The 22,256-nt window shown below is 37.1% G+C and overlaps 1 protein-coding gene and 1 long non-coding RNA gene across 2 annotated transcripts in view; one reads left to right on the plus strand and one right to left on the minus strand.

Moving 5' to 3' along the window:
* Positions 1-20,983, plus strand: part of FDX1 (ferredoxin 1) — a 34,966-nt gene extending 13,983 nt beyond the window's left edge. The window contains exons 3-4 of the mRNA XM_069554975.1: positions 9,317-9,446; positions 20,049-20,983. Coding sequence (XP_069411076.1) covers positions 9,317-9,446; positions 20,049-20,175 — 257 coding nt within the window. The 3' untranslated portion in view covers positions 20,176-20,983. The remainder of the gene's footprint in view (positions 1-9,316; positions 9,447-20,048) is intronic.
* Positions 15,498-20,038, minus strand: LOC138421130 (uncharacterized). Its single transcript, XR_011249415.1, has 3 exons — positions 19,649-20,038; positions 18,475-19,363; positions 15,498-15,735 (listed from the first exon to the last, which is right to left on the minus strand). It is a non-coding gene; the product is annotated as an uncharacterized lncRNA (long non-coding RNA).
* Positions 20,984-22,256: the final 1,273 nt, after the last annotated feature.

A 22,256-nucleotide genomic window follows, 5' to 3' on the forward strand; every position in this document is an offset into this window, starting at 1 on the left:
TGTTAAAAACAAAAAACAAGTTTTATTCATCATCAGCCTTGAAATTAGCCAATAGCCATGCCTTACTAAACAAAATACCTTACTTAACATAATTTTAAAATTATACAAAATTGAAATTGTACAGATTAATAATATTAAGTTTCTTACTCTAGTAAAATCAGAAGTACTGTGAAGCCCAAAACTTTTGTCAAGAATCCCATAATTTCAGGCTGGCAGACTGTGAATTTATAAATTGTGTATTTGTTTCGATACCTTTTACAATTACAAGCCAATATCTGTCAGCTTTGTCAGTATCATGTAAACTGTGCTGTTTCCAGACATCTGATGTCTGTGTGATTTTTGTTGACTGTAGTGCTGATATTTTAAAATGTGGTTATAGTTTAATATCATTTTAAAGCCCATGACGGTTTCAGCCAAGCATTCATTAAGTGTTAATAATGAAAAATGCATCTGAAAATGAATTATTTTGGAACAGAAGTTAAATGTGACAGAATGCAGTGAAGGAAGCCAAAAACCTGTCATAATTTCTATTACTGCTAATTTAGGAGAAAGAACTCTGAATTATTAGGCAAAACGCCAGCAAAATTAAAGCAGCACTAAACTGGATATACCTTTAAGTTCATGACAGTTATTGGACGATGGTAAAATGTTGGTACCGCGGGCTCATGAGGCTGTAATGTGTCCCTAAGTCGTATCAGATTATCGTCTGTTGTAAGGCACGGAGTATTTTTGATTATTTGAAAGGTGGACATAGTAGTGTAAAAAGTTTCACTTCAAATGTTTGTTCTAGTTAAGTATATATTGCAACAAAAATAATGATTTGAAGATTAAAGATTTATGGACCGTAAGAATCCATTTTGTTTCATTGAGAATATAACTCTTGAATTGTGAGACTTCTAACAATTTCAAAATCTTTGAGAATATTTCCTCATAAAATGTGATCATGTTCTGTTTAATATATTGTGAGTATATATCTGTATATATAAGTATATGGAGAAGGCAATGGCACCCCACTCCAGTACTGTTGCCTGGAAAATCCCATGGACGGAGGAGCCTGGTAGGCTGCAGTCCATGGGGTCGCTAAGAGTCAGACATGACTGAGCGACTTCACTTTCACTTTTCACTATCATGCATTGGAGAAGGAAATGGCAACCCACTGCAGTGTTCTTGCCTGGAGAATCCCAGGGACTGGGAAGCCTGGTGGGCTGCCGTCTATGAGGTTGCACAGAGTTGGACACGACTGAAGTGACTTAGCAGCAGCAGCATACATGTGTGTATATATACACACATATCTACAGATTTTATCTATTAATTTACTTTATTATAGCCAACCACTTACAAAGACACTTAAAACCAAAAGTTGTCAGTACTGCTTTGGGATTGTGTATAAGCATAAGTCACATAACTTTTGTACTTTCAGTTCCCATCTCTCCGCATGTATTATTGTATCAATATACCCATATTTTGATCAGCTATCATTTTAACTTTTAAATTTTATTTTAGATTATCAGTTTTAGATTGAAGTTTCTATAGTAGTTGGTGCTTGTGTATCCTTTTTTGTTTGATAAGTTGTCTCCCACTGTTTTGTGGACTTGTTCCCTATATATGTGATTAGCATAAAAAACAACAAACACTTTTCATTTCTGGGATAGGTTTTGTTTACCAGATTCATTTTTAGGTCAACTTCTTAGTGTTTGGAATTTGTTTTCCCATGGAAATACTGTTACACATGATGGCTAAATTTTCAGGCCAACCCACAGAACTAACTTAATAGCTAACTAACCATTTATAGCCTGGTTTCTATGAGAGACTGCATTACAATGTCTAACTTTTAATACTAGATCAAGAACTTCTAAACTCCTTGGGCCCACATACTGCATAGGCACAATGCATGTATCCCCTCATATGCATTCCAGTTTGGTAATAGGAATATATTTACTGCTGATTTTCAATGCTGGTGATTTCACGGTGGATAGGAACCTGGGAATTCTATAATGTGGAAGAAAAGTTAGAAGATGAAGCCCAAGGTGAGTGTCGTTCAGTTTGTTCTTGCCTGTAGCGTGTGCAGTTTGAGTTGTGGCTTTAGTCGAGCTTGGAGCTGCAGGGATGGTCAGTAAGGACATGAAGTTAGTGTCAAATAGGATACAGAATTGGTGGCAGCTCTTGCATTTTAACTAAAGACAAGTAGGCAGTGCCAGATCAGCTCTGGTGAAGATCTGGTGCTGATAAAGTTATCTACAAAAACCTACAGCTGATATCATGCCTAATAGTGAAGGAGGAAATGTCTTTCTCCTAAGATTAGGAACAAGCTTAGGATGTCTGTTCTTAACATCTTATTATAACATTATGATGAAAGTCTTAGTCTATGTAATGAAGCAAAAAAAAAAAAAAAAGGCATACTGATTTAAAAGAAAGAAATACAGCTGTTTGGTTTTTAGATGGCTGTTTACATAGAAAATCACAAGGAATCTTAAAAAAAAACAACAAAAACTTAGATCTAAGTGAGTTTACCAAGGTCCTAGTATGTGATCAACACATGAAAATCAATTGTATTTCTGTATACCAGCATGAATAGTTGGGAACCAAAAAAGTTTTTAAAAGAACATTTATAATACCTACCCCAAATGAAATTTTTAGGTTTAACAAAATATAACATCAATTTCTTGAAAATTATAAAACTCTGATGAAAGAAAGCAAAGACTTAAGTAGTTGAGAGACATACTATATTCATGAATTGGAAGACAGCATAGTAAAGATGCTAGTTTTTATTGATATATAGATTTGTTACATTTCCCGTTAAAATCTCAGCAGGATTTTTTGTAGGTACAAACAAGCGATTCTGAACTTTTTACAGGAAAACAAAGGAACTACAACAGCCAATTTTAGAAGAGAAGGATAAAGTTGGAAGTACGTGTAGTACAGATAAAAAACCTTGATGTTACAGTAAGCAAGACAGTCTAATAATACCAAAAAAAAAATTGGTCTAGTTGATTTTTTGGAGAAGAACTTCACTGAGATTTAATTCACATACCATATAGTTTACTCATTGAAAGTATACAGGTTTTTGGTGTTTTTTTTTAGAATATTCAGTTATGTAACCATCATCACTATTGGTTTTATTTGTTTTCTAGCTTTATTGACATATAATTGACAACTAACATTGTGTAAGTTTAAAATGTACAATGTAATGGTTTGATACACTTATCAGTTTCAAAATGATTATCACAATAGGGTTAACCTCACATCATTCCTTTTTTTTTGGTGGTTAAAACATTTAGGATTACTCTCAGCAAATGTCAAACATATAACACAGTGTTGTATCTATAGTCACCATGTTTCACAGTAGATCCTCAGACCCTGTTCGTCTTAAAGTTGAAAGTTTACACCCTTTGACAGCTCTCCCCATTTCCTTTAGTCCCTGCCCTCACTCTCTGTTTCTATGAATTTGACTTTTTTAGATTCTACATATAAGTGAGATCATACTGTTTTCGTCTTTCTCTGTCTTACTTATTTCAACTTAGCATAATAGCTCAAGGTCTACTCTTATCTCACAAATGGCAGGATTTTCTTCTGTTTTATTGCTGAATAATACTCAATTGTGTGTATGCATAGTATCTTACTCATTCATCCATAGGCATACACTTAGGTTGTCTTCATATCTTGTGAAAGTTGCTCAGTTGTGTCCAAGTATTTTCTCCTTTTCAGTAGGTTGTCTTTTCATTTTGTCAGTGGTTTTCTTTACTCTGCAAAAACTTCAGTTAGGTCCCATTTGTTTATTTTTGTTTTCATTTCCTTTGCTTTATTAGACAGATCAAAAAAAAAATATTGCTATGATGTTGAAGAATATTCTGTTTTCCTCTAGGAATTTTATGGTTTCAGGTTTTACAGTTAGGTCTTTAATCCATTTTAAGTTTATTTTGTATATAGTGTTAGAGAATGTTCTAGTTTCATTCTTTTACATGTAATAGCCAGTTTTCCCAGCACCATTTACCGAAGAGACTGTGTTGTCTCCATTTTGAGTTCATTTTTGTATATGGTGTTAGAAAATTGTTCTAATTTCATTCTTTTATATGTAATAGCATTTTCCCAGCACTATTTAATGAAGAGACTCTCTTCTCCATTGTATATTACTGCCTCCTTTGTCATAGAGTAATTGACCATAGATGAGTGGGTTGGTTTCTGGGCTGTCTATTCTGTTCCACTAATCTATGTGTCTGTTTTTATGCCAGTCCCATGTTCTTTTGCTTACTGTAGCTTTGTAGTATAGTTTGAGGTCAGGGAAATTGATACTTACAATTCTGTCCTTTTTCAAGATTGTTTTGGCTTTTTCAGGTCTTGTGTGTTTCCATACAAATGAAAAAAATTTTGTTCTAGTTTTGTGGAAAGTGCCATTGGTAATTTGATAGGAAGTGTACTGAATCTGTAGATTGCCTTGGATAGTGTGGTCATCTTAACAATATTAATTTTTCTAACCCACGAACACAGTGTATCTCTCTGTCTGTATTGTCTTTCATTTCATCAATGTTTTACAGTTTTCTGAGTATAGTTCTTTTACCTCCTTAGGTACATTTATTCCTGGGTATTTTATTCTTTTTGATGCTATTATAAATGGAATTGTTTCCTGAATGGAGAAATGGAGGCTGTGTCTCCGAGAGCACAGCAGACATGAGGATTTTCTTCTGGGTAATGAACCTGCTTTGTGTCCTGGTTGTCGTACTGGGTGCACATGTGTTAAGGTTCAAAGACCTGTATACCGAAAAGACAAAAGTCAGATGCTTTTTACAAGACCAGGAAACAAACTGGCACAAATACCCATCATGAAATCATGAGATGAAAAAAAAATTTTTTTAATGGAGTAACTTAAAGTTTTCTTCTCACAGTTTTACGTTGTCTTTTAAAATCTCTTTTTTCCTCCAAACACCTTATCAGGGACATGTCTTCACTGTTCTCTAATTTTTTTCTTTTTTTATAGAACATACAGATTAAGGAAAAAAAAAAAAACCTCCCCCAAAATGCTCAGATTGTTGTATTATTTTGGAGTTTTGCAGGATAGACTATTTCTTCTTTTAAGTACTATTCACAGGGTTTGTAAATCTTTGCTCCAGATTTTTTTTTCTATAGTGATATTTGTTCCACAACATGACCATATGTGTCTCTGGTTCAGTGATAGCCATTTTATATAGGCTAAGTTGATTTCATCCTGAACCTTAAAGTTTCTATTGTATTTGAGTTTCTTCCCACTACAAAGAATAAGAAAAGCATATCTGTTGACAACTTGTGATAGAAAAAGTTTGAAAGAAACTGTAAAATCAGGAGGAATCCCAAGCATGATGTGTTTATCTAAAGAATAAATATGGGACTAGAATGTGTAATAGGAACTTGAGTGTAGGAACCAGAAGTTAATCTTTTGTATATATTCAACATTTGTCAGATTCTTATTAGAATACTCTCTTCAGCTCTGAACTTGGCATCCTAAGCAAGATGTGGAATCAGCTGGCAAGGTTCGTGAGAGGAGCTATGAAAATTATTAGAGAGTGAAAATAAAGCCTTTAAGAGAAGGTTAAAAGAATTGGGATTTTCTAGGGAAGAAAGCAAAGACCTAGAACACGGATGGTAACTCTTCATTTTGACTGACCAGGTGGTAAAAAGAATGTCCTAAATTTTCTGCAGGGATTTATTGGCATGTGGACTTTTCTGTGAATTCCAAGATGATTGAGACCATATTGTATGCACTGGCTTCTTCCCTGGGCTTTTCTTATATCACCCTTTTCTGGTTCTCTGTTTTCCAGCTGACACATCTGTATTTTAACTCCTTTTCTTGGTGGGTGGGGGAAAGCGTCTCCTTGACTCTCGCAGTCTCTTATCCTTCTTTTCCTCTTTCCCCCCTCCTCTCTGGTGAAATGTCATGACTTCTGCTTCTGTCTTGTCCATGTCAAACCCATCCTTTACACACAGGCACCAGCAGGATATATCCAAAATAAACATGCCATGTCACTTTCCTGCTCAGAATCCTTTAGTAGCTTCCTGGAACTTCAGCAGCAACCACTGGATTGGATTCAGGGGCTGGATTCAAGAGGGGTGGTAGAGTGACAGTTGCTGGTAATCCCCAGCCAGAAACATCTCTGTGGCAACTCACCCACTGAGAATGTGCTAGTTTACCTACCCAGTGTGTCGGCAAGTGGAGCACGTGCTTACAGCGCACGCTCAGGCTCCTTAGGAGGGCTTGGGAGAGCTCTGTGCTTGGTCCTCCGTCTGCCTCTATAGCCAGCTCCCAACTCCGCATTCTGCCCAGGATGGTGAGTTTGTTTTTCTTGCATCTTCTGTTATGCATTGCTTGCAGTTCTCAGGATTTGTTTTTTTAATAATAAAAACTTGAAGCTTTTTAAAGCTTTTTAAATTAGGGTAGTTGCTTGGTATATTTTAGGGAGGGTTTTGCTTACATTTTAAGACAAAACATGCTGAATTTCCTGAACTTTGTCCCCCAGTATCTCCAAATGGATTTGACATTTTAGTTTTGAGTTTGTCTGGATTGGGTACTGATCAGATAAAAACAGAAAGCAAAATTAGTATGTATTTATTGAATACTAGTGAACAAATCCATTAAGAACTACAATTCTTCTTTGTGGAGTCATAAAATATTAGAGTGAACAGGCCCTTCGGTATCATCTACCTCAATCTCCCATGATACAGATGAGAAAAAAATTGAGGTCCTTGAGAGGCCTGCCCAGGACACAGCGGACAGTGTGGCAGATTCATCAAGAGCCCAGCTGGCCTCAGGGTTGCACTCCACCAGTTCTCCTTTTACTGCAGAGGTTTTCTTTCTCTCTACCTCTCTGCCTACCTACTTGGTGGCTCAGCGCTAAAGAATCCGCCTGCCACTGCAGGAGACGTGTGTTTAATTCTTGGGTTGGGAAGATCCCCTGGAGAAGGAAATGGCAGCCCACTCCAGGATTCTTGCCTGAGAAATTCCCATGGACAGAGGAGCTGGGTGGGCTGTAGTCCATGGGGTCGCAAGAGTCAGACACAACTTAGCGACTAAACACAATTTACCTACCTTTTTTTAAGCAGAGGAAGCCCGCTTCCTTTTAAGTAAAATATATCCATTTACCTTTTTGTGTGAAAAGCCTCAAATTTATGCAAAAATAGAAAAGTAAACTGCTTGTTCAAATAACTAATTGGTGTGCGTATATATTTGTATATTACATAAATGTATATACATATTTATATATTTATTATATAAACATACATATAATTTAATATATAAGAAAGTTGAAATTCTTTTAAGTTTTCTTATAACTTCCAAATAATAATAATTGCCAACACTTGAATTGGTCTTACTCTACCAGTCAGTCATGGTTGCAAGTATATATGTTAAGTACACATTCATATGTAATGCTTGCAACTGCCCTGTGAGGTTGGTACAGTTACTACTGAGGAAATTCAGGCATGGAGGGTGGAGTAGCCCAAGGTGATGCCATTAGTAAAAAGTGGAGCTGAGACTGAAGCCAGGGAATCTGGCTCCAGAGTCCATGCTTATGACCCCTGTACGTCACTATATGGTATGTCTCTGCTTCATCTTGTTTCACTTTGAATGAGATTTAATAAAATCTGCTTTGGATGAAATTTAATAAAAATGAATGTATAAGGAAGCCTCTTTTCTTTCTTTATGTTTTAAAGTAATAAAATATGAGTAACAAATGTTTAAATTGTGGAAGAACAATTCTTATTACAATGATAAATTTTTTCACAGGAAAAGTAAGAAATTCGCTAACTATTGATAATAGTTCTATTAATATTTTATATAATGTTATCGACCAAGAGAATCTAAATCCAACTGATGTTACTTCCAAGAGTCTATAATCTTTACAATTGTATTATGGCTTTAAAAATTATTTAAAAATGAAACCAGAACAACTTTTTAAGGTAGAGTTTAATGAGAACATGATATGGATGGTTCTGTTTTATCGGGTCAGCTCTTGGATGCTGTATTTTAAGGAAAACCCAACCAGACTGAAAGAAGGGATTTAGAACTATGTTACTATGTAAGAAAAATCTGAAGGACCTGCATATGCTCAGCCTGGAGAAGAGCATTTTTAAATATATGAAAAGCTGTTGTTTAGAAGGATTCACTAAATAAGCTTATAGACACAGAGAGTAGAAAAGTGGTTGCCAGGGGCTTGGTGGAGATCATGGAAATAGGTGAATAGGTAAAAGGGTTTAAAATTTTACCTCTAATATTAAGGACTGAGGATCAAATGTAAATCATGGTGGCTATAACTTTGTTGCTGAGAGAGTAGACCTTACATGTTCTCATGGAAAATAAATAAATAGACATGTATGGGGTTACAGGTGTATTAACTGGGGTCCTGAGAGGAGTCCTTTCACAGTATATGCATATATCAAATCATTATCATGTGTGCTTTAAATATCTTATAGTTTTGTGAATTTTACCTCAGTAGAACCAGAAGGAAAAGAAAGATTCGACTCCATGGGGTAGAGTTGGAGCAGTAGGTGGAAAGTTACAGAGTGACAGACTTTAGCACAGAAGCAGCCAAATGTGAGATCAGCCGGCTTACGCAGGAGGACTTCTCTGCCAGAAGGTTTCGAGCAAGAGATGCTAAACCCTGAGAAAAGGGTGTTGTATAGCATATTCAGTCAGAGTTTGGTCGGACTAGATGACTTTTCAGTTCTGTTTATAGTGCCTGGTGTGTAATAGGCACTTAATAAATAACTGTCAAATTAATGACTTTTAAAAACATGGAGCAGGAGAAATATTCTCTTTATTTTAAACCAGTGTGACTCTTAAAGTGACTTATTTGATTATGTCCTGATTATAAAGAAAGATTGAGAGGGAAGAATATTTAACTTTATTTAGATGTCAGTTTGATTACTTTCTGATCCCTCTTACACACCACAAAAGCTCCTATAAATTGTGTTGAGTTTTCTAGGAAAAGGTAAGTAACTTCCACAGCTGTATGTAAATTAATAACTGTATAAATTTAAAAGGCATATATTTTTGTATCTATACATGTCTCATTAAGTTGTAAACTCTTTCATATTAGGATTTGTATTTTTGAGTCTCCCTCACAGCATCTAACCCATAACCTCTTAAAAGTAATATTTGAAAGTGATTTCCAACTCTGTGTGTACTGGGTATGGGGAGTTGTCCCTAATTCTCATTATTATTCAGAAATAAAGTCCTACCATTGATGTGTGCTAATGCTGATCTTTAAATTTAGAAATTACTTCATTCCAGGCAATTCTGAATCTTGCTGAATGTAGAGAGGAGCGTGTTCAATGTTTGTTGCTTTTGTAGGTGCATGTGAGGGGACCTTGGCTTGTTCTACCTGTCACCTCATCTTTGAACAGCACATATATGAGAAATTGGAAGCAATCACTGATGAGGAGAATGACATGCTTGATCTGGCATATGGACTAACAGATAGGTAAGATTTTCAGACCATTTCTGTTGTAAGAATCATCTGGGAGGGTGAAAGTTTTATTTGTTCATGTCTGTCTCTGACCAGAGACATGTAATCTGCATGCATGTAATAGTGTTCTCCCAGTGTAGACAGATAAGTCGCAAACTTTGAATATCAAATATGTGACATTTCTCCATGTATTCTACAGTTTAACCCTTATGAAGCTTTCCTTTTAACAAAAGTGAAAAAAAAAGTTAATTGGAAGTATTAGAAGATAAGTTCTAGATCCTAATAAATCTTCTTTCATCTATTTTTATTCAAGGAATTAATATTTGTCACAATTTAATGAGTTGGGATGAAATATAATGCTTTATTATGGTATTCTTGAAGGACAGATTTGATAAATGAAAGAAATTATAATGAAAAGTTTTGCCTACTTGTGAGAATACAGTTCTCAGAAACTTAATATATAATAGTTATGTTAAAATGAATAGTTTTAATTGTACATTGAAGAAACTCAGATATTATTCTTGTTATTAATAGAATTATTCTTAAATTTGGAAGTGGTAAGATTTATAGTAGTAAGTGATCTCAAATGATACCTTTTTTTAAAAAATTATCTAGAATTTTCGTTTGAGTTAGGGAAGATACAGAGTTAATTTAATGTTTCAAAGAGCAAGATAATCAGAGTTTACTTCAGGTTGGCTTTGGCTTTTAACTCCAGTTTGGTGACCCTAATGAAAAATAGTTGAAAACAATAAAAAAGTAATAATAAACTTTATTTCATGTGTATTATGTAACCATCATTTTCTTAGACCCTTGATGTCAACTCTGTAATCCTCACAGAAGTTTTTAGTTCATTGGTTTTTATTGTGGCTGCCTCCTATCAGTCTCCCCTCGCATCTTCAGGTGCCACATTCTCTACAAACACCTCCTTTTCTGTTCAAAGGATAACACATAGAACACACTCAGTGGTTGTGTTGATTTGGTTCTGAAAATTGTTTCTCTCAATGTGAGGGAGAACCATAGCTAGCTGCTTGCTCTTTTATTCAGATAAAATTTATAGATGCATGTAACAGATAATATTCTGAACCAAAAGAAAAAATGAGAGGAAAGGGAGAGCTTCATTTAGGAGAGATACATGACTGTGAGATGATATAAGGCCTATTGCAAATGCTAGCCAAAAATTTTGATAGTGAAATTCAGAAGTTTTAGAACAAAATAATGGAAAGCAAGAAATAGCTTTTATGACTTTTTATAGCTGGTATTCTTAAGTGCACAAAATTTTAGTAGAAATGCTCTGTGGGGAAAGTTCAGTTCAGTTCAGTTGCTAAGTTGTGTCCAACTCTTTGCAACCCCGTGAACCACAGCACACCAGGCCTCCCTGTCCATCACCAACTCCCAGAGTCCACCCAAACCCATGTCCACTGAGTCGGTGATGCCATCCAACCATCTCATCCTCTGTTGTCCCCTTCTCCTCCTGCCCTCAATCTTTCCCAGCATCAGGGTCTTTTCAGATGAGTCAGCTCTTTGCATCAGGTGGCCAAAGTATTGGAGTTTCAGCTTCAACATCAGTCCTTCCAGTGAACACTCAGGACTGATCTCCTTTAGGATGGACTGTTTGGATCTCCTTGCAGTCCAAGGGACTCTGAAGAGTCTTCTCCAACACCACAGTTCAAAAGCATCAATTCTTCTGCGCTCAGCTTTCTTTATAGTCCAACTGTCACATCCATACATGACCACTGGAAAAACCATAGCCTTGACTAACTAGACGGACCTTTGTTGGCAGAGTAATGTCTCTGCTTTTGAATATGCTGTCTAGGTTGGTCATAACTTTCCTTCCAAAGAGTAAGCGTCTTTTACATTTCATGGCTGCAGTCACCATCTGCAGTGATTTTGGAGCCCAGAAAAATAAAGTCAGCCACTGTTTCCCCATCTGTTTCCCATGAAGTGACAGGACCGGATGCCATGATCTTAGTTTTCTGAATGTTGAGCTTTAAGCCAACTTTTTCACTCTCCTCTTTCACTTTCATCAAGAGGCTCTTTAGTTCTTCTTCACTTTCTGCCATAAGGGTGGTGTCATCTGCATATCTGAGGTTATTGATATTTCTCCTGGCAATCTTGATTCCAGCTTGTGCTTCTTCCAGCTCAGTGTTTCTCATGATGTACTCTGCATTTAAGTTATATAAGTAGGGTGTGGGGAAAGAGTATAATGCTTTTAACAGGTAGGATTTAGAAAGCACTGATAAAATGGAATGAAAATAATTTTGTTCAAAAATGGTAACTGTATGTAAACTTCTATTTCTAGGGTACTATATACTTCCAAAGATTAAAGGAAACTCAGTCTTTAGATCTAAGTTTATTTTAAAATTAAGTTTGATGTAACTGTCCTTAATTTTTAGATTGAAGAGCATTTTAATGTTTTTATAGAGTGTACTTAGCCTTGATTAATAATGGACTGATGATCCATTAATAATAAGTTCTGATTAATTTTCTTTAATGTACAATTAAAACTTTTCATTTTAACATTATTATTATATATTAAGTTTTTCTAAAAACTGTATTATCTCAAGTAGGTAAAACTTTTCATTATGAGTTCTTTCAATTATCAAATCTGTCCTTCAAGAATACAGAAAAGGAGTCAAATTTCTTCTCCACTCATTAAATTGTGACAAATATTAATTCCTTGAATAAAAATAGATGAAAGAAGATTCATTAGGATCTAGAACTTATCTTCTAATACTTCCAATTCATTTTTTTTTACTTTTGTTGGAAGGAAACTGATGATCTAATATTTCATTATTATATCTCTAGTGCCTGACTCACAAAGGGCATCATCACCAGCTATTTTTGGAATTAATGGTTGATAGATTCAGAAATTATTTGTGAATCTATTTTTGATAGTTGTCATTGCTCTCTGCTACCAGTTTCCATGGATAACCTACACAGAGACCTCATTTTCTTATTTCTAAAATGGGGATAAGAAAATAGTACCTACCTCATAGGATTGTTGTGTCATGTCAGCTAATACATGCACGTGCAGCTCCTTAAATAGTGTCTGATGGAAAAAGTGTTCACTCAATGGTTGGCATTTGTTGGCATTTTAACTATAATAATATTAATTCAAATGCCAGACATTTACTATAATGCCTACAATCTTAACAAAGATTGTTTCTAACCCTCAGAGTTTGCAGTATTATCACCACTTTATAGAACAGGGCGAGATTTGCTCAAGGCCACATAGCTGGAGAATGACAGAGCCCTGGTTTCAGTCAGTTACACTGGACCCCAAAGCCGTTGGTTTCTTATAGTTTGAGGCTGCTTCTTTGCTTTGAAAACTAAACTTCAGAAGTCAAGTTAACACACCTAGTATATTTCCGCTGTCAGGTGTATATGACAAAGTGGCTGTAGAAAATGTCTTCAAGGTTTGCACAAGTGGGAGATTTTGTGGGATTAATAGTGAAATCAAGGGAGACTTGCTGTTCAGCTCCTTCTCTAGAGGTTTTACACTGGTTCACCTTAGAGCTGGAGACATCCCAGGAGAAAGTAGGGGAGTGAGAGCGGTCCCAGCACCACTGCCTTATCCTCTCGGGTTACAGAACCAGGAGGGGTTCCCTGTGTTCTAAGTACTTCTGGTTCTTCTGTTACTGTGCTTACTTGATTCTGACCTATATCATTGATAGCTTTTTCCATCTTCTTCCTCAAATTCCTTGAAGACTAGCGTTACTCTTCAGTTCAGTTGCTCAGTCGTGTCCGACTCTTTACGATCCCATGAATTGCAGCACTCCAGGCCACCCTGTCCATCACCAACTCCCGGAGTTCACTCAGACTCAGGTCCGTCAAGTCGGTGATGCCATCCAGCCATCTCATCCCCCGTCGTCCCCCTTCTCCTCCTGCCCCCAATCCCTCCCAGCATCAGAGTCTTTTCCAGTGAGTCACCTTTTCACATGAGGTGGCCAGAGTACTGGAGTTTCAGCATTAGCATCATTCCTTCCAAAGAACACCCAGGACTGATCTCCTTTAGAATGGGCTGGTTGGATCTCCTTGCAGTCCAAGGGACTCTCAAGAGTCTTCTCCAACACCACAGTTCAAAAGCATCAATTCTTTGGCACTGAGCTTTCTTCACAGTCCAACTCTCCCATCCATACATGACCACTGGAAAAACCATAGCTTTGACTAGATGGACTTTTGTTGGCAAAGTAATGCCTCTGCTTTTTAATATGCTGTCTAGGTTGGTCATAACTTTTCTTCCAAAGAGCAAGTATCTTTTAATTTCATGGCTGCAGTCACCATCTGCAGTGATTTTGGAGCCCCCCAGAAATAAAGTCTGTCATTGTTTCCACTGTTTTCCCATCTATTTCCCATGAAGTGATGGAACCAGATGCCATGATCTTAGTTTTCTGAATGTTGAGTTTTACGCCAATTTTTTCACTCCTCTTTCACTTTCATCAAGAGGCTCTTTTGTTGTTCTTCACTTTCTGCCATAGGGATGGTGTCATCTGCATATCTGAGGTTATTGATATTTCTCCTGGCAATCTTGATTCCAGCTTGTGCTTCCTTCAGCCCAGCATTTCTCATGATGTGCTCTGCCTATAAGTTAAATAAGCATGGTGACGATGTACAGCCTTGACTGACTCCTTTCCATGTTTGGAACCAGTCTGTTGTTCCATGTCCAGTTCTAACTGTAGCTTCTTGACCTGCATATAAATTTCTCAAGAGGCAGGTAAGGTGGTCTGGTATTCCCATCTCTTTAAGAATTTTCCAGGGTTTGTTGTGGTCCACACATTCAAAGACTTTGGCACAGTCAATAAAGGAGAAGTAGATATTTTTCTGGAACTCTCTTGCTTTTTGGATGATCCAGTGGATGTTGGCAATTTGATCTCTGGTTCCTCTGCCTTTTCTAAATCCAGCTTGTACATCTGGAAGTTAACGGTTCACCTACTGTTGAAGCCTGGCTTGGAGAATTTTGAGCATTATTTTACTAGCATGTGAGATGAGTGCAATTGTGCGGTAGTTTGAGCATTCTTTGCTCAAGATTGTCAGGACTGTTTCTAAGTCAACAAATAGGAACTGCTAACAGAAAGGGGTTTTTTTCTATCAGCAGTCAATATTTTCCATGACTGTAGTTGTTCGTTGTTGTTGAGTCGTTATGTCGTGTCTGATTCTTTTTTGACCCCATGAACTGGAGCCGATTTCCTTCTCCTGGGGATCTTCCCAAACCAGGGATCAAACCTGTGTCTCCTACATTGGCAGGTGCATTCTTTACTACCGAGCCAGCAGGGAAGCCCATGACTGTAGTACTTACTCCCTTTCAGAAACCTCCCAGGGCCCCTCATTGCTCACTAGTAAAAACATGAACCACCCCTTCATTGGTGTTCAGGGCTGTCCGTGGCCTGACTAGCTTTCTAGCCCATCACTCTTCTTGTCCTTGTCTGGCCTGCACAGCAGCCAAGTCAGAAACCCATATTAACTCAAGCCTGCCTTGAACCCTTATTACCTTTGCCTCAAGTGCCTTTCTCCTTTATCTTTTATTAACTATTAAATCCTACCCAGTCTTCAGAACCCATTAGAAACACCGCCTCCCCAGCCGGAAGTCAGGGCTTCTCCTCAGACCTTTCAGCCTTCTCCCATGACATTTGTCACAGTCTCACATGTTAATTACCTGTGAATGTGTCTCAGCTCTTCTATTTGATTTAAAGTTCACGCCTTGATACTGATATTAGCAACTAATCCTTACAGCAGTCCTGTGAGGAACCCACTTATTATCCATCTTTAGGATGACATTTGGAAACTAATACTTGTCAGGATTAAGAAAGTTGCCTGTGAACACGTCATATTCAGTGCTGGATCTGGACCACTGGTCTGTTTGGTTCTAGCCCCCGTGCTGCCTCCTCCTGGCGTCCCTGGTACCCGGCATGTAAGAGGTGTTCAGTAAGGTTCGAAGTGAACTGCTCTTTGCAAACCCACTGACATTTAATTCTGTCTCTTTAAATGCTCAGCAGGTGCTTGATGAGTATTTTGATGAAACCAAGACCTGCATATCACATTCCATCAAAATTTTTGAAGGCAGTTGGAATATGAGACGAATATAGTATTTATTTTTACATGCCATTAAGAAAGAAAAAGCTCTGTAATTCACCACATTAACAAATTGAGAAATAAAAACCATATGATTATCTCAATAGATGCAGAGAAGGCCTTTGACAAAATTCAACATCCATTTATGATAAAAACTCTCCAGAAAGCAGGAATAGAAGGAACATATCTCAACATAATAAAAGCTATCTATGACAAACCCACAGCAAACATTATCCTCAATGGTGAAAAATTGAAAGCATTTCCCCTAAAGTCAGGAACAAGACAAGGGTGTCCACTTTCACCGCTACTATTCAACATAGTTCTGGAAGTTTTGGCCACAGCAATCAGAGCAGAAAAAGAAATAAAAGGAATCCAAATTGGAAAAGAAGAAGTAAAACTCTCACTGTTTGCAGATGACATGATCCTCTACATGGAAAACCCTAAAGACTCCACCAGAAAATTACTAGAGCTAATCAATGAATATAGTAAAGTTGCAGGATATAAAATCAACACACAGAAATCCCTTGCATTCCTATACACGAATAATGAGAAAGTAGAAAAAGAAATTAAGGAAACAATTCCATTCACCATTGCAACGAAAAGAATAAAATACTTAGGAATATATCTACCTAAAGAAACTAAAGACCTATATATAGAAAACTATAAAACACTGATGAAAGAAATCAAAGAGGACACTAATAGATGGAGAAATATACCATGTTCATGGATTGGAAGAATCAATATAGTGAAAATGAGTATACTACCCAAAGCAATTTACAAATTCAATGCAATCCCTATCAAGCTACCAGCCACATTTTTCACAGAACTAGAACAAATAATTTCAAGATTTGTATGGAAATACAAAAAACCTCGAATAGCCAAAGCAATCTTGAGAAAGAAGAATGGAACTGGAGGAATCAACTTGCCTGACTTCAGGCTCTACTACAAAGCCACAGTCATCAAGACAGTATGGTACTGGCACAAAGACAGACATATAGATCAATGGAACAAAATAGAAAGCCCAGAGATAAATCCACACACATATGGACACCTTATCTTTGACAAAGGAGGCAAGAATATACAATGGAGTAAAGACAATCTCTTTAACAAGTGGTGCTGGGAAAACTGGTCAACCACTTGTAAAAGAATGAAACTAGATCACTTTCTAACACTGCACACAAAAATAAACTCAAAATGGATTAAAGATCTAAATGTAAGATCAGAAACTATAAAACTCCTAGAGGAGAACATAGGCAAAACACTCTCAGACATAAATCACAGCAGGATCCTCTATGATCCACCTCCCAGAATGTTGGAAATAAAAGCAAAAATAAACAAATGGGATCTAATTAAAATTAAAGGCTTCTGCACAACAAAGGAAAATATAAGCAAGGTGAAAAGACAGCCATCTGAATGGGAGAAAATAATAGCAAATGAAGCAACTGACAAACAACTAATCTCAAAAATATACAAGCAACTTCTGCAGCTCAACTCCAGAAAAATAAACGACCCAATCAAAAAATGGGCCAAAGAACTAAATAGACATTTCTCCAAAGAAGACATACGGATGGCTAACAAACACATGAAAAGATGCTCAACATCACTCATTATTAGAGAAATGCAAATCAAAACCACAATGAGGTACCACTTCACACCAGTCAGAATGGCTGCGATCCAGAAATCTGCAAGCAATAAATGCTGGAGAGGGTGTGGAGAAAAGGGAACCCTCCTACACTGTTGGTGGGAATGCAAACTAGTACAGCCACTATGGAGAACAGTGTGGAGATTCCTTAAAAAATTGCAAATAGAACTACCTTATGACCCAGCAATCCCACTTCTGGGCATACACACTGAGGAAACCAGAATTGAAAGAGACACATGTACCCCAATGTTCATCGCAGCACTGTTTATAATAGCCAGGACATGGAAACAACCTAGATGTCCATCAGCAGATGAATGGATAAGAAAGCTGTGGTACATATACACAATGGAGTATTACTCAGCCGTTAAAAAGAATTCATTTGAATCAGTTCTGATGAGATGGATGAAACTGGAGCCGATTATACAGAGTGAAGTAAGCCAGAAAGAAAAACACCAATACAGTATACTAACACATATATATGGAATTTAGGAAGATGGCAATGACGACCCTGTATGCAAGACAGGGAAAGAGACACAGATGTGTATAACGGACTTTTGGACTCAGAGGGAGAGGGAGAGGGTGGGATGATTTGGGAGAATGACATTCTAACATGTATACTATCATGTGAATTGAATCGCCAGTCTATGTCTGACGCAGGATGCAGCATGCTTGGGGCTGGTGCATGGGGATGACCCAGAAAGATGTTATGGGGAGGGAGGTGGGAGGGGGGTTCATGTTTGGGAATGCATGTAAGAATTAAAGATTTTAAAATTTAAAAAATAAAAAACTAAAAATTAAAAATAAAATAAAATAAAAAAAAATAAAAAATAAAAAAAATAAAAAAAAAAGAAAGAAAAAGCTCTGCTAATTAAAATATGGTGTAAAATGACCTTATAACTTAACATTTTATGCTTGTTGAAAGATTTGTTTATACTTAGATTTAGAGCTATGTAAACCAAGGATGAGATGGCTGGATAGCATCACTGACTCGATGAACGTGAGTCTGAGTGAACTCTGGGAGTTGGTGATGGACAGGGAGGCTTGGTGTGCTGCGATTCATGGGGTTGCAAAGAGTCGGACACGACTGAGCAACTGAACTGAACTGAGATGTAGATTTGTACATCACTGTTTGAGATTCCTTTTTAAACATAAAATTGGTCATCAGTTCAGTTCAGTCGCTCAGTCGAGTCTGACTCTTTGCGACCCCATGAATCACAGTACGCCAGGCCTCCCTGTCCATCACCAACTCCTGGAGTTCACTCAGACTTACGTCCATCGAGTCGGTGATGCCATCCAGCCATCTCATCCTCTGTCGTCCCGTTCTCCTCCTGCCCCCAATCCCTCCCAGCATCGGAGTCTTTTCCGATGAGTCACCTCTTCACATGTGGTGGCCAAAGTACTGGAGTTTCAGCTTCAGCCTCATTCCCTCTAAAGAAATCCCAAGGCTGATCTCCTTCAGAATGGACTGGTTGGATCTCCTTGCAGTCCAAGGGATTCTCAAGAGTCTTCTCCAACACCACAGTTCAAAAGCATCAATTCTTCGGCACTCAGCTTTCTTCACAGTCCAACTCTCACATCCATACATGACCACAGGAAAAACCATAGCCTTGACTAGACGGACCTTTGTTGGCAAAGTAGTGTCTCTGCTCTGCAGTATGCTATCTAAGTTGGTCATAAATTTCTTCCAAGGAGTAAATCTCTTTTAATTTCATGGTTGCAGTCACCATCTGCAGTGATTTTGGAGCCCCCCAAAAATAAAGTCTGTCATTGTTTCCACCGTTTCCCCATCTATTTCCCATGAAGTGATGGGACCAGATGCCATGATCTTTGTTTTCTGAATGTTGAGCTTTAAGCCAACTTTTTCACTCTCTTCTTTCACTTTCGTCAAGAGGCCTTTTCGTTCCTCTTCGCTTTCTGTCATAAGGGTGGTGTCATCTGCATATCTGAGGTTATTGATGTTTCTCCCAGCAATTGATTCCAGCTTGTGCTTCCTCCAGCCCAGCGTTTCTCATGATGTACTCTGCATGTAAGTTAAATAAGCAGGGTGACAATATACAGCCTTGACGTACTCCTTTTCCTATTTGGAACCAGTCGGTTGTTCCATGTCCAGTTCTAACTGTTGCTTCCTGACCTGCATACAGATTTCTCAAGAGGCAAGTTAGGTGGTCTGGTATTCCCATCTCTTTCAGAATTTTCCACAGTTTATTGTGATCCAAGGATTCTGTGAAAAAAATGAAATTACAGTTATTCTTCCAGTGATAAATATTTACTTTCCTTTTATCAATTTATGCTTTCTATATTTTTAAATTTTTTTAGTCTTTTTTCTGTAAATTAATTTAGTTTTATTTGAAGGATAATTACTTTACAGTATTGTATTGCTTTCTGGCAAACATCAACAAGAATCAGCCATAGTGTAATTTTTGGGGCTGGAATTATTTTGAATGGTAATGAAATTCAATACATAGTATTAACATATTTCCCATAACTCAGTTGAAGGGATGGCTACCTCTGATGTGCCTATCACCTCCCAGTGTAGTTGTGACTGTAAGGTAATTACTGTCTTGGCATTGCTAAAACCTGAGTTCTCTTCTTCACTGTTGTGTCTTCTTACTGTTTCATTGCTTGTCGTTTCTGTCACCAAAAAGCAGTAGTTCTGATGAAACAGGTAGTAGAAGATAGAAACTGGAGATTAAAATAAAACTTTGACATATCACACTTTTTGTTTTTATGCTTACATTCAGTTATCCTCTAGTTGAAAGGGTTGGATTTATCTTTTTTGACTTAATGAAAGCTTACAAGGTAAATAAATCCCAATATTCTAGGAAAGAAAAGGTCCTATTAACTGCGTTGCCTTGTGAATAAGATATACTTAATACTAAACCGTACCTTCCCCCTTTTTTATACAGATCGCGGTTGGGCTGCCAGATTTGTTTGACAAAGGCTATGGACAATATGACTGTTCGAGTACCTGATGCCGTGTCTGATGCCAGAGAGTCCATTGATATGGGCATGAACTCCTCAAAGATAGAATAAATAGGAATATTTTCACAACATTTTACCCTATTTTTATAATTATTATTTCTTAATGTAATTAAATGAGAACATGGATGAATGGATTTATTATTATGACTAGATTTACTACTTAATTCATCTGATATAACTGCTGAATTTTGTAGTTCTGGATGTATGCCATTTTTATTTTGATTAAATTATAAAAACAAATACTAGAACGTAGTTAATAGGATAAAACCTTATATATTTTACCTGTGATTGATCAGCAACATAAATCTTATGCCTACTTACCTATAAGTAAGTAGGTTAAAAAAGGGTATCATTCTCTCTCTTGGATGTGGGTAGAGGCAGAGATGTAAGGTGGCTTGTCTAGGACCCTACTGCAAATTAGAAGGTCAGTACCAGAACTGTACATGTTTAAATCGAAACTGGGGATATTAGGGATATCTTATTTAAAGTCTGAGCACAGATAATAAAGCACTGTCAAAGATGTTTGGTCTCAATTCTGACTGAGGTAGAGGAGTAAACTAAAAATTAGATGTGTGTGTGTATGTGTTTTTTAATCCTGATTAGAATGGTCTGTCTTTGTAATCTCTAAAAAGTAATGCTTATTTATAAATCTCTCCCTGTGACAAAATGGATATCTTACGGATTAGATTTTCTCTGTTCTAAGAAGGGAATGAGGCCAGGACAGAGCCAAGTGGTGTGCAGTGAGCACGCAGGCAAGGTCCTGAGGGACGGGGGGCTTGAGCCCCTCAGATCGCCATCCATGTGTGGCAGACATTTGTATTTTATCTTTACTCTGAATAAACTGATAAATGACAATAAAGGGGTATGAAGTATGCTCTTGGAAGTATAATGAAACTAACTATTTTGGACTAATGGGGAAGGGCAGAAAAAAATTAGTGCAAAGTGAATTGTAAAGTTGAGTTAGCTTCAAGTACATCTGTGCACTTTGAGCATTGGAAGCCAGGTGCTAGAATCATCTGAAGGGTTGTGATTCCCTTATGTGACTGGCAAGTTGATGCTGGTGTCTGCTGGGGATCTAGCAGGGGCCGTTGACCGAAACCCTCATGTATGTACGGTCCCTTCATGTGAGCCGGATGTCCTTACAATGGGTTAGGTGGTTTCTGAGAGCCAGTGCCCTAAGAGGGCATATAAGCTTTGCTAGGCAGAAGCTGAAAGTCATGGAGTATTGCTTGTGCTTGTTTGTTTGATTAGAAGTGAGACACCAAGTCTGACCCATCATTTGCATTGTGGGATGTCAGAGAATTTTCAGACATTTTTGATCCATCACAGTAACCATTACTTTCAGATTAATTTACTAGCACTTCATTGCCTGTGAAGATTAGCCTTTTAATTAACAGTACTCTAAACTTTTAAAGAGGGCTAGGTTTTACTCTTCAGTTGTGTTTCAAAAGATTCTTACGTCTCCTTTATTATGATGGTTCATTTGTTTTATTCTGACTCCTCATAGTTTTCTTCTTGATGGTTTAAATCCAGGAGAAGAAAGATAGGCTTTCTTGCAAAGCTGGGTAATTTTTAGTTTACATTTCTATGTCACTTTGCCATCAAGAAATGCACCTTCCTTTGGCACAGTACTCTATATAATTGTTGGTTACGTGCTAATACTTAATGTTGTATTTGGTTTTCACAGATAAAACCATCCTGTAATTATGGAAGTAATTCAGAACTGCTGAATTTGTTTAAGTGAACAGTTCTAAGAATTTCCAAAACCTTTTGCTTAAGTTTCACTGTGAAAAATACTGTCAAATTTTTGTCTTAAAGGACAACTGTTCTCCTTTTTAAATAACTACTCAAGTATCACATGGTGATCCATATGGTATTTGTGGCCATTAAGCAATAGAACAATTACATTTCACTTGGAAAAATGTTTTCTGAGGAAAATTTAGATTCAGTATATGTTTTTCTATTTTTTTCTTCCTTCTTACAGCCCTTATAATTGCTTTTTCTTTTTTTAAGCTACTTGAAATTTTGTGGTAAACCACATTTTGAGATCAGAATTTCTTTTATGACTTTCTTATTTGTAGGATCACATCACTATAAATAAAAAAACAAAATAATTATATGCATATTCCTAA

The sequence above is a fragment of the Ovis canadensis genome, chromosome 15, assembly GCF_042477335.2.
Source record: "Ovis canadensis isolate MfBH-ARS-UI-01 breed Bighorn chromosome 15, ARS-UI_OviCan_v2, whole genome shotgun sequence".
Lineage (NCBI taxonomy): Eukaryota > Metazoa > Chordata > Mammalia > Artiodactyla > Bovidae > Ovis > Ovis canadensis.